General features: G+C 38.0%; 1 protein-coding gene across 1 annotated transcript in view; it reads left to right on the top strand.

Annotated features, from left to right (window-relative positions):
- Positions 1-17072, top strand: part of ITPR2 (inositol 1,4,5-trisphosphate receptor type 2) — a 525336-nt gene that overhangs the window by 107081 nt on the left and 401183 nt on the right. The window contains exons 5-9 of the mRNA XM_029205992.1: positions 73-231; positions 6144-6242; positions 6547-6630; positions 6926-7072; positions 11146-11241. Of these exons, the coding sequence (XP_029061825.1) occupies positions 73-231; positions 6144-6242; positions 6547-6630; positions 6926-7072; positions 11146-11241 (585 nt within the window). The remainder of the gene's footprint in view (positions 1-72; positions 232-6143; positions 6243-6546; positions 6631-6925; positions 7073-11145; positions 11242-17072) is intronic.

The raw sequence follows: 17072 nt of genomic DNA, 5'->3' as shown, positions 1-17072 counted from the left end.
TATAAACACATATATGCAATTAGCAGAGGAGATCAAAGAATAAAGGCGGTAATCCATATCTTTCTTCTACAGCTACTGCATATAAAAAGCAACAAGTATCTGACTGTCAACAAGAGATTACCCGCTTTACTGGAGAAGAATGCCATGCGCGTGTCCTTGGATGCTGCAGGAAATGAAGGGTCTTGGTTTTATATTCATCCCTTCTGGAAGCTGAGAAGCGAGGGTGACAATGTATGTAACTATAAGATTAAGAGAAAAGCAGCACATTCTTAAAGACAGTAGTTCTTAGTAGTGGAGAATCCAGAAAGTGCAAAGAAAACAGATACAGTTTTTAATCTTCAACATATTATTTTTATGTTGATTTCTTTAATAGGTTGAAAGCATTTTTTTATAGTACAAATTGTGCTCAGGAATCATAAAAAGACAAAGATCAGATTAATTTAAAAACATCTTCCAGCCAGAATTTGTGTGAAAGAATTTAAGAACGTTAATATTGGCTGAGACTTTTAAGGGAGAGAGGCAGAGTTTGCTTCTCGGCCTATTCAGGAGGGAGCATGGCTGTAAGGAAAAAGAGCTGTGTTGCAGAAGATGGAGTCTATTCCTTTGAATTAATAGAGCAACACAGCAAATCATGACAATATGTCATTTACTGCCTCTGTAGCCAGTTGTTTGCAGTCTGTACATCTTAATAGATGTGTAATGAATGAGGAGCTATAGATTGGCAGTAGCTCATTGACGACAATACTTAAATACGTTGTGGAATGTGAGCGTGTTGTAGCATGTGAATTCTAGTAGTTGCTAAAATACTTTCCTGCTACTTTATAGAGCAGAGAAAATAAGATTATGTGCAATGATTCAACAGGGTCAATAGTTAGATACTTTTGTGTGTAATAAATGAAGTAGCAGGTGACAGTCCCTGGCACATGGAAGATGCTTAATAAATTCTGGTTGACCCCCAATACGGAATAACTTTCATAAATAGACGACTTTACAGATATTGGGTCAGGTGATCAAGAAAAATAGTTGAGATTAAAAAAATTAACATAAAAATTCAAAGCAATATAAAAGTGTAATTATTCTGACAGTTCTCTCAATCAATACTGTGATGACATTTTAAAATGTATTGGGGCTTCTGTGGTGGCGCAGTGGTTGAGAGTCCGCCTGCCGATGCAGGGGACACGGGTTCATACCCTGGTCCGGGAGGATCCCGCATGCCGCGGAGCGGCTGGGCCCATGAGCCATGGCCGCTGAGCCTGTGCGTCTGGGGCCTGTGCTCCGCAACGGGAGAGCCCACGGCAGTGAGAGGCCCGCGTACCCCCCCCGCCCCCAAAAAAATCATTAAAATGTATTGGCTGTTTCTTGTCTTAGAAATGTCTTCTGTTGTAGTGAATCTATTTTTTCCAGTGAATTTTGAAGTCCAAATTCAATTCCACAGGATGCAAGCTTCATGGTTTAATTTGGTTAATAAGTTATCTGATGATATCCTCCTTAGGTAAGGTTTGGGAGAAGCATGGCATGTAGAAATGTAATGCACTTTAAATCTTGTGTTGGATTTCTTAAAAATAAGTTCTCTCTTTTTTTCCTTTTGGCATCAAGTGATGTATGCTGTGAGCATGACATATATTTTAATTTCAGTAGGTAGTTAATTACAACCAACTCTCAATTATTCAGGGACTGGTTATGCAGTTTATGAACAACCTGTCTGTTTGGATGCCCTGTTTTGTAATGCTCGTTCCCTTCTCCAGCGCTGCCCCCCCACCCCGCCTCACTCCCACTGAGTACGGTCCCTGTTGGCAGGTGGTCAGTGAATTTCAAAACAAAACATCAAAACAAATAAAACCTGAACTCAAGCTCTAAAGGAATGTGATGAAATGATTGGATAAATTGGGGCCTGAGCCTGGCTGTGGATTTTATTAATTCATTCCGTCTAGTTTTTCGTTCTATCTATTCCTTTCCCTGCTCCCAAATGCCTTTACAGGCTCAAAGAGAGTTGAATGTAATGAACTATTTCAAATAATTAGTTGTATTGGGTTGTGCGGTGGGGAACAACCTACCACCCAAACATTCCATCTTGGTTAAAATGGACAATGTAATTGTTAAGTGCAATGTAGAGATCCTCCTTATATAGGTGTGCTCTATAAAGCATGGCTAAAGCAACCTTACACACTGCTTTTTGCTGAAATAGCTCACTGTTTTTGCTCGCCACTGTGTAGCTTTTATGTGTGATTAAGGTTGCTGTGAAAGCATAAGCATATCCACAGCCCTATATTTGCCATGTAAATAATTGTATCGTAATGGTCATTTTCTTTGCCAGGAATAGGTAGCATTTTTCTAAAATACAAGCCTACTGTATTTTATTGAAGGCAATTGGAAACACCGTTATTTCCTAACAGGTGGTTTAATTACTGTTGATTTTCTTTAAAAACATATTAAACTTAGAGGAGTGAATTGCAAGGTTTAAAGGACTTTAAGATTTCTGTTTTACTATTTAGCAACTAGTTAAGTTGCGATTTAGGTTATAAGTATCCACAAGATGCTCAGTGACCAAAATGAAATGTAAAAATGAGGCTGGTGATAGTGTGGGGAGAAAAATGCTCGTATCCTCAAAAATCAGTTGTTTCTACCGTCTAAGGACACCTTTGTCATTCATCTTATAGAATTTTGGGGTGGATAGTTTTGGGAGAAAATAGATCCATGGATCCCTCAGCAGTATAGAAGTCCTCACTTGCTGTTGCTCAGTTAGAAAGTCACTGGGGACAGCCTTGAGCAGAGTTCATAAATATTTCATTTTCATTTATCTTCCCATGATTGAGTAGTTAATTTTTCATTTAAAACTTTGATCTAAGAAGGCCTTAGTTCTTTACATTGGTGGTAGATTTTAAAGGGGAGAAAAGGCCAGATATTCTTTCAATCAAGAAAAAAAACCAACCCTTAGGGAAAGAGTCTCCTTAAATAGCAAGTAGCTTTTGCTGTTTTGCAAAACTAGACCCCTTGGCATTCTGGTGAAGGTGGACTCGATCCCTGGTGTTTCGATTTCTATTGCAATGTTCTTTTCACCACATCAGGTGCCACTTCAAAAGAAGGGTAGCTGCCAGTGGCATTACATTGCTCTTCATTTTCGGTAAAATCCCAACGTGAACCTTACATGGCTGTTAACATAGAATCAACAGACATGCTTTTGGAATTGCAGTTTTTTTAAATGTTTGTGCACTAGGGTGAATGTGATATGGCAGAAAATTCAAGTTCTGCTTTAAATATGTGACTTCTCAGAAGGCATCTGACCCTATCAGTGGATCAGGCTCCATGCCTGTACTCGTCTGAAAATATTACCAAGTTCCATATTTACCAAGTTATCTAAGTAGATGTGAATTCCCTGAAAATAGAGACTATTTATTACACACTTTTGTGTTATTCCTGGCACTTCTTACTGTTCTTTTTATATCTTATGATTAGCATCTTGTCCATTTCATTTGTAAGTTTTATTCAGCGTGGGTAGTCCAAGTAACTATTGTCAAGAACAAGACCTAGGACCTGGAAATTAGTGAATTAATGCTAGATTCTCCTTATGAATACCATTCTTATGAATCCTTGGAGTTGGTGACATTTTGGCTATATGGCTAGTCTCTTAAAATTATATAAGACTTTACAGGTGGTGTTTTGAGGTAAAACTAACTTTGGGATTGGCCCAAAGCATACAGACAGCTATAATAAACAGTAAGACTTAGAGCAGTGAATATAGGTGCAATCAAAAGTATTCTTTTAATTGGAAAGAAATAGCTAAAATATGTCATTATATTTAGCAACTTACTGGCTAATATTTGTATGGTACAGATAAGAATGACAGTGAACCAAATCGAATTGTTCTTTAAGAAATTGGAAGACCAGATATAGCCCTGGCAGAATGTGGTATCAAGTCCCAGTGTTTATGGTATGGAAGACTACTCAGGCTTCTACATGATTCTGAGACTTGGAGCTGCCTTGGTGTCATGTGCAATGACACATGTTTTTGTTTTTCGAGGGGATGTTGAAAATATGTCTATGTCATGTTGACTTTTATTTTTTGTTTATAATTTAATTGTTTAAAACAGGCAACAATTCATGGTTCAAAGATAGAAAACAATATAAAGATATATCGGGAAAAGTCTCTCTCTTATCTTTTTTTTCATGTCCTCAATTCCCAGTTCTCTCTTTCACAGTTAACCACTGGGAGAATTTCTTATGCGTACACTCCTACTCTCTTTCCCTTTTTTATACAAATATAGGCCAGTTCTGCCCCCTCATCCTCTCACTCAACACAGTTTCTTTATGATTTTTCCTTATCTGGACATACAAAGAGTTTCTGTGATGGATATTTTGAGTCACAGTATCTGCCTGATTATGGACTTGAAAGGCAGGATGGTGAATAGAGACCAGTCCTGTAAATAACAGAAGCTATTCCTGCAAACTAAAGGATAACCTTCTGTTGCTCCATTAATGAGCTTGAGGCTTCTCTATCACATTTGAATCTTCAGATATAGTTTGTGCCAACAGTACTATAGGTGAATGTAGACTCCTGTGTATAATTTATTAAAGGTTAATTTATATTAAAAGTGTGAAATTGTGTTCCTTAAAATCTTGGTCTAGGTTCAGATCCAGGGAGAAGAAGTCCTGTCTGTTTTTACTGTCTGAGTCCTAATTTGTTTTTCAGTTGTCTACTAATCTATTCTAATATTCAGTTGATATGAAATATGCAGAGGGAAGGTGTTGGTTTTCATTTCTGAGATGGTGGTGAGCAATTCTCTGAAGGAGAGTGTAGGTAACTACAGTAATAAGTCTAGCAGAACCTAACAACAAAAGTAACTTGAATAACTATAAAATAACTGTTCGTCATTATCATTAAGAAAGCACAACTTCATTTCCCCACGATTTGAGATATGAATAAAAATACTTGAAGATTAAGCAGACATTGTTAATGATAGCATAAATAAAAAATCAACTTAGACTTACTTCTTTAGAGCACTTTTCCCATAACTGATTTTAATTTTTATCTAAAAGTGAGCACGAACCTATTTGCAGGGCAGGAATAAAGATGCAGATGTAAAGAATGGACATGTACACACAGTGGGGGGAAGGGGAGGGTGGGGTGAATTGTGAGATTAGGTTTGACATAAACACACTACCATGTGTAAAATAGATAGCTAGTGGGAACCTGCTATATAGCACAGGGAGCTCAGCTCGGTGCTCTGTGATGACCTAGATGGGTGAGATGGGGGGTGGAGGGAGGGAGGTCCAAGAAGGAGGGGATATATGTATACATATAGCTGATGCACTTCATTATACAGCAGTAACTAACACAACATTGTAAAGCACCTGTACTCCAATAAAAAAAGTGAGATAAGAAAATGAGCACCAGGTTTAAGGAGCAATATTAGTGTTGGATGTTTAAGACAAAAGTGAACCATTTGCGCAAGGCCCAAACTGTAAATGTATTTCTACAGGGTCATACTGGATTCTGCATTCTCTGAATCCAGATGACATTAGACTGTTTAATAAACTTCTGAGACTATAGGGAAGATCAAATATAATAGATTTGTTTTTAATTCTGGAGATAATACAAATGTATAAGATTTCCTACGTGCACTTAAAGTGATTCTAATATTTAGGCAGATTGGTTTATTTGTGGTGGGTGCATTCACTCTTTGTATCTCCTGTATACATGGCATCAGACCTGGTGTGGAGGGATGCTGACCTATTTATTGACATTAAGAAAGCTCTAACTGAAATAGGAGACCAATAAGAAAAGGATCTAGGGACTTCCCTGGCAGTCCAGTGGTTGAGACTCCACGCTTCCACTGCAAGCGTTGTGGGTTCGATCCCTGGTCGGGGAACTAAGATCCTGCATGCTGTGTGATGTGGCCAAAAAAAAAAAACTATCTACACCAGCTTTATGAATCCAGACTGATAGGCACTGTGGGACGTGATTATATAATCACTTATCAGAAGATATTTTACCTCGAAGAGAAAAAGAATTAAAATTTATATGAAGGATAAATGGGTCAAATGTTAGGTCAATGACGAGGACTTCTGTGCAGTTATTTTTAGCTTCAGGTATAGCACCACAGACCCATGCACTGTCTCAATTGCAGCTTATTTCTGATTCCCAGATTGTTGTTGGAGATAAAGTTGTTTTGATGCCCGTGAATGCAGGACAGCCACTACATGCCAGCAACATAGAGCTTCTCGATAATCCAGGGTGTAAAGAGGTAAGTTCAGGAGGAAAGGAAATGAATTTGTTGATTTTCTCATGAGAGGGAAAAAAAAGTCCCATAGTTTCATTGTTTTCATAAGCATAAGCCCAGTTATGCTAGTTACTATTCCTGAGGTACATGTAGATTTCAGATGGTCCTTTGAAGATATTTTTTGACATACCTACCCAAGTTGTTCTTTCTGCTCCTTCTAGTTGAAGGAATACTTCAACTAGAAGTACTTCAATTACCAGTTGAAGTATTAATTTCTGGTATAAAATTGAACCTGCAGTCTTATAACTTAATGTTTCTTCATTAATAGGTGAATGCTGTTAATTGCAACACTAGCTGGAAAATCACTCTATTCATGAAATATAGTTCCTATCGAGAGGATGTACTAAAAGGGGTAAGTATGTGCTACCTAGACATTTACTGGAAGAATTGAAGGTAGTCTTACTGAGCTTCTAGATGCAAAACCTGTGTACTCACTGAGGTTTGAAGTTTAGAATGTGACTATAAACCTTAAAACTCACATTGAGTTTTCCCTCCTGTATTTGGAAACGTATATTTATGCATACTCATTAAAAGCCAAGCGTTAGCAGAAGTCCCAGAGTATCAGAACTATAGAGAGACACCCACTTCTTATGTCTATTTGTTCAAACTTTTGTTGGAAATATAGTTTTCTTGACCTGTTTTTCTAGGGTGATGTTGTTCGATTGTTTCATGCGGAACAAGAGAAGTTTCTGACTTGTGATGAATATGAGAAAAAACAGCACATTTTCCTTCGTACAACTTTGCGTCAATCAGCCACTTCTGCTACCAGTTCGAAAGCACTCTGGGAAATAGAGGTATGTAAATATTTTCTGGCTTTTAATAAATACTTATATCAATAAGACAAGGTCACTAGGCTGGCTGGTTAATTGTTATAAGCATCATTTGTGATAGACCCATAAAACAGTAATTTTGGTGAAGCCACTTGTACCTCTTTACTGCTGTGACCGGTTTGAAATGTTGCTATACTTCCTTTATCTATCTTCTCAGGGGCATCTCTCTCTCTCTGTCATTTAATAAGGGCATATATATGATTTAGCTTTTTAAAATGCCATCGTGAAGTGTCGTTAAGACCGGTCAGACTATAGGCCTTGTGCCTCGAATGGTACTGGGGTTGAAATGGAGTGAGGAGGACTCACTGTAAGTGAGGATCTGAAGGGCACAGTCACTGAAAAGAACCTCCGTGTCTTCTGGGGATGCCATTTCTATTGGAGCGAGGAGACCCATAGTTAAGAATTCATCGTCCTTTAAGAGGTATTTGCTTAAGGGTGCCAATATGATAGAGTAAGAAAATGTAAGGTATGGATTTTTCTTTAAAGGACCTTTCTGTACCATGGAAGAGATAAGATATACGTAGTTAACTACAAACAACCTGATAAGTTCCATCTTGATTTTTTTTTTTTTTTTTTTTTTGCGGTACGCGGGCCTCTCACTGTTGCGGCCTCTCCGGTTGCGGAGCACAGGCTCCGGACGCGCAGGCTCAGCGGCCATGGCTCACGGGCCCAGCCGCTCCGCGGCATATGGGATCTTCCCGGACCGGGGCACGAACCCGTGTCCCCTGCATCGGCAGGCGGCCTCTCAACCACTGCGCCACCAGGGAAGCCCCATCACACCTCTTTTACAGCATATATTTTGTTATACTTCCTTTATGTATGAAAATGAAATTCATATTTAATATATTTTATAGTCTCATGATTAAAAGTTAATAAAATGCCCAAATTCTAATATAAAGGAGAAACAAAAGAAAAATAATTTATATAAAACAATATGTATTTCAACATGTAAGTACCTACTTTAGAAGACAAAATATTTATATTTATCTTTGATGGATACATTTGGATTTGAGAGAAGTAGAAGAAGAGGATCAGAAGACATTCTATACAAGTACAGGAAAATGAAAGAGCAGAGGTAAATGTGTGCCATCGGATAATATCTAGTATAAGGTGAAGTAATAACAGAATAGGCTTATTTGTACATGATTTAAAAAAAAATCACTATAATTGAAATAGGGATAATGAGGCAAATTCCAAACTATTGAAACAGAGAAAATGAGGAAGTATCATGTTTATGCAAATGAGCTGAGCCTTAATTATAAATGAAGCGTCAAAATAATTCTCTAAGTTATGACATGGTTTAGAATAGAGATGAAATAGCACAAAAGCATAGCTTTTATCTTGAAACCCCACTCATGTTGAGGCATACTTTCAGTCTCTAGCATTCAGAAGAGACCATATCCTTCAGTATATTTGGAGACCATATCCTTCAATAAGTGAAGGGAATTGAGAAGGTCTGGGGAAAACAGCCACCACCAAAACTACATGATATTCTTCCCAGAAGCCTACCCCACAACTTCTCTTATCAGGGTAAGAGAAAGATAACAGACAACTAGAAGATAAATACATAATTAAAATACACATTTCCTTATCACTGTGCTTCCAAGATTTTCAAAATATAGGGATAGCAATAATGTGAAATATTATTTTAAAACTTTATTAGCAAAATACAGTGATGAAAAAGTCAGATAGCAACTTCCCTACACAGTGAGTTCCCTGCATTTCACGTGTCTCTATCTATTTAATGTTTGGTTCTAAGTCTGTTAAAAGGAGTTTTGAATCTCTCCTCTTATATATTTACCATTAGTTTTATAGCTTTTGCTGTAATTGCACCTCTGCACTGAAATCCTTTCCAACAAAATGTGTGGATGGAAATGCTGCGTCCCATTGAGCAGTCCGAATGGAGAGAGTGAATAGATTATTCAGTAATTTTGAGACAATGTCTTGGATTCATGTAAGCTTCCTTCTCCATAGTGGATTTCTCTAAAATTACTCGCCTTTTCATATAACTTGATGTAAAAGCTTTCTAGTATGATTTCATGTTAAAGCATTACCAGTTTATATTTGTGGTAGGTTTATTTCTGCAGTACTATGGGACGTTTCCGTATTGTGTGCTGCATCAGCCAGGCTTCAGCCAGGAAGCCTGAGCATCAGGTGTTTCAAGCAGAGAGGTATTTAATACAGGAAATTAGGTTTCAACGTTGTTGGAAGGACTGGGTGGGAGAAAGTGGGGTGGGGAATGTGGTCTTATCTGAAGATCTGGCAGTGCCAGAAGCCACTCCTCCCTGTGGGGGCCTGCACAAGACAGCTGCCACCACCTTTACTGGAGGCCTAAGAGGATCCTCTCTTTCACTTTCCTCTGCTTCCCGCCCCTGTGCTACAGGGGAGCACTTTGAAGGGCAGGGATGCTCCTGAGTGTCGTACACAATATCTAGCCTATGCTGAACTCTCCTGTGAATTGCAGGATATTTAATGTCTTGGCTACTGCCCATTCATTGCCACTAGCATCCCTCCAAAATCATTGTGATAAATGAAAACACCCTCCCTTCCCTATCTGCAAATTATCCCCTAGGGAGCTGTACTACTGTTGCTAGACCCGCTAGTGTATAGGACAGGAGTTCTTAGTCTGTGATTCATGGTGAGCTTCAAGTTATTTGTTAACCTCTAGCAGTGGTATACAAAAGGTGTGTGTGCGTATGTGTGTATGTGAGACAACCACTAGATATGATCAGATTTTTAAAGATATCTATGCCTCTTGCAAAGGAGTAAGAGTTCAAACGTTGACAAGATCACAGTAGCTGGTGGGATTAGCAAAGGATTGGTGGTAGAAGGTCGATGTGAGAACTGAGCTTTGAAGGATGGGCAGGTGTTTGGCTGCAGGGGGAGCATTTTTGTAAGACTTCACCCACTTTGAAGTATTTTCATCATTACCTCATTGAGCTTTTGGAGTAGCAGAAGACATAGGAGCTGGAGTCTAGCAAAAGGCATTAGAAAGTCCTGTACGTTAGCACCCAGAATTTGATGCTGGGGTTGGAGGCAAACAGTATGAACGAGAAGAAGGAGGCAAAGAGTATTAATCTGTTGGAGAATAGTGGGAACTTATGTGAGCACTCTAATATGTGTTATGATATTTAATCTTCACAACAATTCTATGAATTAAACCCACTTGGTACATGAAGAAGCAGGCTTGAAGGTGTTACTTGCTGTGATCATACCGTAGTAACTGGTGGAGCTGGGACTCATGAACAGTCGTCTTTGGACTGGAAAACCTGAGCTTTGCTACAACACCGAGCCACCTGTCGTAAGTGACAGTTGCAGACCCACTTTCATTCTCAGTGAGCCTAGTGGCTTAGCATCTGGGGCAAGACAGGTTTCTCGGACAGGTATCAAAGGACATGGTGTTAGTAAACAGGCAACACATGGAAAGGGCCAGGAAGTAAGTTAATCCAGACCTCCAGGCCTTGGCGTTTATGGTTCTCTCTGCCTGGAATGATCTCTTCCAGTCTCTCTGCATGACTGTCTCATTCTTATCCACCAGAGTGTCCATGCTGATTGCAGTATCGATAGAAAGTAGCCTACTGTAGGTTACCCAATCATGTGCTCTATTTAGTTCCTCCTGGCACTTGCCAAATCTTATTCATTGAAAGCTCTGGTCTTATTCATTACTGCGGTCCCTACTGCCTAGAAGAGCACCTGACACATGGTAGGCAACAGATTCATTCATAATCTGTTGAATGAATGAATCACAAATGTGGGGAAACCCCACAGTATTTACAGTTTTGGCCCGGGAAACATGTCTTTTGAAGTAAGGCATCTGTGTTTGCAGCTGTGAGAATCATGCAGCCCAGTGAGTTAACTGTGTAATTACTCATTTATGGGGAATTTTGTTTTTCTGCCACATTGTCCTCCTGAAACGTATATTAGATCTGACAAGTTTAGTATGAACAGGCGGGCACCCCATGTAAACTGTTGGCATTTGCTGGCCAGGAACATGCATGTCTTTTAGCCATTATTTTTGTTTCTCTTTTTGTCTGTAGGTAGTTCATCATGACCCATGCCGTGGAGGTGCAGGACAATGGAACAGCTTGTTCAGGTTTAAACATCTTGCAACCGGGAACTATTTAGCTGCAGAGGTAAGATGAATGGATATAGTGCTGTTAAATCTCTGATTCTCAAATAGTGGAACAGGCAATACAGAAGATGTTGTATTTGAAGAAACAGTTATTATGCACATTTCATTATTGCCTGTCGTGTTCTGGATTGGCATGTCAGTTGTTCTCAAAATGTAAATATTAGTTAAAACCTTAAAATAATTTTTGTCTTGAAAATGAAAACAGCAGCAGCCACAACAACAGAGCTGTGTGGTTAGTTTGCTGTAAGGGCATCTGGAAGGGGGTATCTGATTTGCATCTGTGTGGGATGCGTCCTGAGATTTGCTGTTTAGCTTCACTCTTTCAGAATGTCTGCGTTGGAGCCGTGATCAGCGCATAGTCGATGTGGTGTAGTCTAGATAGTTTCTGGTTGATCTTCTGTGGCTATTCTTTTACTGGTGGGTGGCTTTCATTGTTCAAACCATTGGAGAGGAAAGGGTTTTTTCCTTGAGATACTGCACTGTCCTAAAACTGTCAATAAAAATGGTAAAAACTTAGAAGGGTCTTTTCTTTCTCCACTAAATGCATGTTGACAATCAGAATGAAGGGTAGGTAGATACAGTAGTACAGATGTTTTAGCAATGATTTAATTAAAGTTTGGTTATCTGGTTTAAAACTAATTTTGAAAATATTTGATTTATTTTTTTAAATTTAGTTTTTCTTAAATCTTTTTTGTAATTGAAGTATAGTTGATTTACAATATTGTGTTAGTTTCATGTGTACAGCAAAATGATTCAGTTATACATACATATATATATGTATCTACTTATATTCTTTTTTCAATTCTTTTCCATTATAGATTATTACAAGATATTGAATATAGTTCCCTGTGCTATACAGTAAATCCTGTTGTTTATCTATTTTATATATGGTAGTGTATAGAAAATATGTTTTCAGATGTATGAAAATGTCCATTCATTCTACTCTCCTCAACTCTGTTTTTCAATTTAGAGTTTCTTCTGGGATTCTAAACCAGAATTTGGTGTTGGAATTTGTCGTATTACTAAAAATTTGTATAAACATGCTGACCCCAGTCTAAGCTGGAACTCAACCCTATTACTATCTCCATCATGTTAATCTGTGATGATTTTCTTTATAGTACTTCCCATGAGCTCACTTATCGTAAATTTTATTTTTTTTTGTAACATCACCACTGTGTTTCCAGCACCTATGACAGTGCCTGGTGCTTCGAAAGCATTTGGTAAATAATTTTTGAATGAATGAATATGAAGAAGGTATTCAGGCTTCTCTAAGCTTAGAGAATGGGAAGAAGAAAATTTCGGGATTTGTATCTGAGAGGCATTTTTAGCCATATTTGGGCAAATTAATCTCTCTAAACTCCCATTTCCTCCTCTGGAAAATGGGGATAATTGCAATATTTGTATAATAAGACTATTAAGAGAATGAAATGAGGTGAAGTGCTTGGCATCATGTGTGACCATGGTAAGCATCCAAGAAGGGATGCCGGCATGATTAATTTTATAATATGGTAAGTAGAGATTGTTCTTACTTTTATAAATATCTGACTCAATTTTAATGAGTCTGCTTGACTAAATGAAATAGAGCTTCGCAATTTGTGGGCTGTTTGTACCATAAATGTTTTGAAGTAACTGTTTTGGAAAAGTAACCCTTTGAAAAATTAAGCAGTAAGGTAAGAGAATCTTGTCTAAAATAAGAATTAGAGAAGTCTACTAGATGTCCTATAAAAGAATAGGAATTAGGATTAAAATTCTTTTGGTGATAGGGAGGCACTCAAGAGCAACACACCTTTGGTAGAGGGGGCCAGGGAGGTACAAGGAAGGGCAGCAGCTTGGTGGACGAGTAAGGCAGTTGGGGAAGAGTGGGAAGCGTGTTCAGGCAATGAGGAAGAGGAGGTATGTGGCATCTTACATTTCCTATGGATAATTCATGTATCACATGTAAGATGTGTGTGAGGTTAGAAGTGGTGCTAGAAGGTGGGAAAGGAGCGCTGGGGCCAGAAATGTAGGGCAGCTGTTTTTTTTCTGGCCATGGATACTAAGCCAAGGAGAATGGATTTTTTTTTTTTTTTTTGCGGTACGCGGGCCTCTCACTGTTGTGGCCTCTCCCGTTGCGGAGCACAGGCTCCGGACGTGCAGGCCCAGCGGCCATGGCTCACGGGCCCAGCCGCTCCATGGCACATGGAATCTTCCCGGACCGGGGCACGAACCCGCGTCCCCTGCATCGGCAGGCGTACTCTCAACCACTGCGCCACCAGGGAAGCCCCAAGGAGAATAGATTTTATGTGTAACTTAAAGAACAGTGTTCTAAATAATTTGTGTTCAAAGCAGACCACTCCAGAGTGGCACTGTCCAATGTGGTAGTCACCAGCCACACACTGGTTATTTAAATTAAACTTAATATTCTTAAAATTAAGTAAAGTTAGAAAGACTGGCAGCCTGAGAAGTCATAGAAGCAACTGGAAAATCAAATGGGCTGAGTCACAGATGCCAGGCAAGGGAAGATAAGAGTTTCATCGAGGGGGGATGCTACCTAAAAGGTCAGGAACAAAATGTCTTTACAATATTTGGCAAGAACGGGGTCATCTGTGACTTCACTGAGAGCATTTTTAATGGAAACCGGAATGCAGGGGGTGGGGGAAGGGATGAGGAAGTCAGGAAGCAGAAAGAAGTGCCGACTGAGTTTTCATATAATGACTGCGAAGGGGGAGAAATATTCATAAAAGGAGAGTAAGAGTCCAATTAGACAGACTTTTATGAAGTAGTTTTAGAAGAAGTAAGGTGGATGAGTTGTTTTTATATTAAAGGGAAGGACCTATCACAGGGCAGGATTTGGTGGCGTCTTTTCCACTCTCAGCACACCGATTTATAATTGAAAATATTAATTTAATGTGCTCGAGGCGCCCCTGGTAAATTGGATGATGTAATTCTTGAATTGCCTTTGAGTTTATGGTGTTTATATTGGCCAGTGTGGCAAAGAGGGCCTAGATAAACAAACATTAAATGGCATACAAATAAAAAAAAAAAAAAAAAAAAAAAAAGAGGGCCTAGAGTAGTGGGAAGAAAAGTCCCAGGTAGACCACTCACAATCTCTCTGCCTTTAAGCAAATAGTTAACCTCTCTGAATTTCAGTTCCCTTGTGTGTAAAAAAGGTGATAATATATATTACATGGGATTTTTTGGAATTAAAGAATATCTTGTGAATTTTAAGCACCTTGTACATAAAAGGTATTCAGTAAGTGTTAAGTCCCTTCACTTCCACTGGGAGGAAGGAGACAGAAATTATGTAGTAGTGTTTATTATTATTATTTTAAAATTTATTTTTATTATTTTTATTTTCCAGAACTGACATTTCTTTGTCAATCAGATAACTTAATGGGGAAAAAAGTTGAGAGGCTCACCACTGGCTACCTTGTGCCTAGAACAGTGTCTGATATTTAATTTACATTCAGGAAATATTGGATAGTCTAATGAATGAATCATAGAGATAGAGACAATGAGGTACACATCCAATCATTTCACTTTACAGAAAAGGAAACCCAGACTCAAAGAGGTGATTTATTTTGTCTGAAGTTAAAAAGCAAGATTAATGATAGTATCCAGGCTGAATGCTACACTTACTTCATCCGTACCAGTGGTTCTCAGCTGAGGGTGATCTTGTCCCCAGGGGATATTTGGCAATGTCTGGAGACATTTTTATTGTCACTGTTGGGGAGAGGTGGCTGCAGGCATCTAGTGGGTAGAGGCTAGGGATGCAGCTAAACTCCCTGTAATGTGCAGGACACACCCCACAACAAAGAATTATCTGGCCCCAAATGCCAATAGTGCCGATGTTGAGAAACCCTGATCTCCGTTATACTGAAATTACACAACCTTTTATTGACAGTCTACTAGGTGGAAGCACTACTTTGTTATTGTGGAAAAAACAAAGATGATTAACATTTTGTCCTTGTTCTTTAAGAACTTGCAATCTAGAGGAGAATTAGATTAACTCATCACTAGGACGTCTCTTTTGCAATTGTTTCCAGCATACATAAACATCTGAGATAACTGGTTTTGTGTAATGTTTACATTATTAACATCTATAGAAGACCATGATAAATCTCACAGTAAGTTTAAAGGGCTGCAGCCTTAAGTGTAAGTATATGTGAGAAAAAACACCTAAAATTTTTACTTACACTTCCTTAACATGATATTCTATTTAACCAGTACTTACTGGGTGGCTAAGTTATTCAGAAAAATGTAATAAGCTTATTGTTTGTTTAGAAATGAAGTAAATAAAGTAAATAAAGTAAATAAAGTAAAGTAAATAAAATTAAAAAATAAAATTAGACCATTCGTATGATGAAGATTCTGTAGTCTAACTATAGAGACAAAGCACATAAATTGCAAGCTATTCAAGAATAGCACCATATTTTGTGTGTGTATATGTGTGTGAATTGTGGAAAACATCTAGGAATTAGGACAGTGATATAACACTGTTTAGATTTTATTCTCTAAGTTACTAAAGTGAACCAACATTTAGAAATGGACCCTTATTCAATTTGAATATCTCCAACAGTATTGTCTCAGGGAATTCAAGGTTTATTTTTGAGTAATGTGCAGTGCTAGAAACTCATGGACAAAATGTGGAACAAAGTATTTAATTATGAATTAGGTAATCAGGGCATTTGTGGCTGCATCGGAGAATCCATTACAGTATTGTACTATTAGGCTGTCTTCCTATAGTGTCAGTTTCTGTGGGCCATACAAGAAATTAGGCGACATGAGGGGAAGGTAAACAGTCATGTATTTTTGCTTTTAATATACAGGACGGTTTTGCTTTTAATGTCAGCACACTCTGCGCCATTTTGCTATAGACCTTTTTCTTGTATCACCTTATTGGTTCAGGAGAGTTCACAACCATGTCTGTGGGGCAGAAAGTAAATTGATCATATTTTGAATAGGATAATATGGGAGCCTTAGTAAATAGTTCTTCTACAGCCATGGAGAGAATGATAAATCAAATATCATAATTTCTGATCTGCTGCATTTTCTTTCTTTGGATATTATTAAAGCAATAACTTTTGATGATCCTTTCCAAAACAAGATGGAGGGACTAGTGCAAAATAATTTTGTTAAAGATTTTATAATTGCCCTTCTAAAGACTGCTCACTTATTTGTTTGTAGATAGTCCGGACTTCCACCAGATGGCAGTAAACACTTATTTCCTAACTATACAGTAGTCTTTGGCTTTAATTAATTAGGTAAAAATTTTGTACTCAAGAACCTGTACATTAGCATAGAATCTTATGCATATTAGGGCTGTATTTTTAAATATTCCAATGTTTAGTTCTCTATCAAATGTACCAGCTATAGTATATGAAAAGGGACTCTCTCTCTCTTTCTCTCTCTCTCTCTCTATACACACACACATATATCACACATATATATACATACATGTACAATATTTATATATAATAGAGGAATATACATACCAGACCCTATACACATGTATAAATATATATCAAAATAGAAATGATGCCTGGCACATATAAGCATCCAGTAAAGGTTATTTTTCCCTTCTTTTCTTTTCTAGACCTAACAGCATAATAGGTTGGCTCTGAAATGCCTGGTCATTGAAAAGAGGAACATGTAATTATTTACAAACCCACATGTGATGGTTTTATAACTTCAATGGTATATATAATAAAAATTGATCAAAAGACATTTCATTATAAAAACGTAACTTTTTTTTTTTTACGAAAATGAACAAAAATTATGGACTTACAACTTGTGGTCTGCTTCTTGCTATTGTTAGAGGGACAGTTGCAGCTGTCTTTAATTTGATAGGTG

This window comes from Monodon monoceros, unplaced genomic scaffold (assembly GCF_005190385.1).
Source record: "Monodon monoceros isolate NGI ecotype Baffin Bay Population unplaced genomic scaffold, NGI_Narwhal_1 Super_Scaffold_6, whole genome shotgun sequence".
NCBI lineage: Eukaryota > Metazoa > Chordata > Mammalia > Artiodactyla > Monodontidae > Monodon > Monodon monoceros.
Note: the sequence above shows the minus strand (reverse complement) of the source record. Positions and strands in the feature narration are given on the sequence as shown.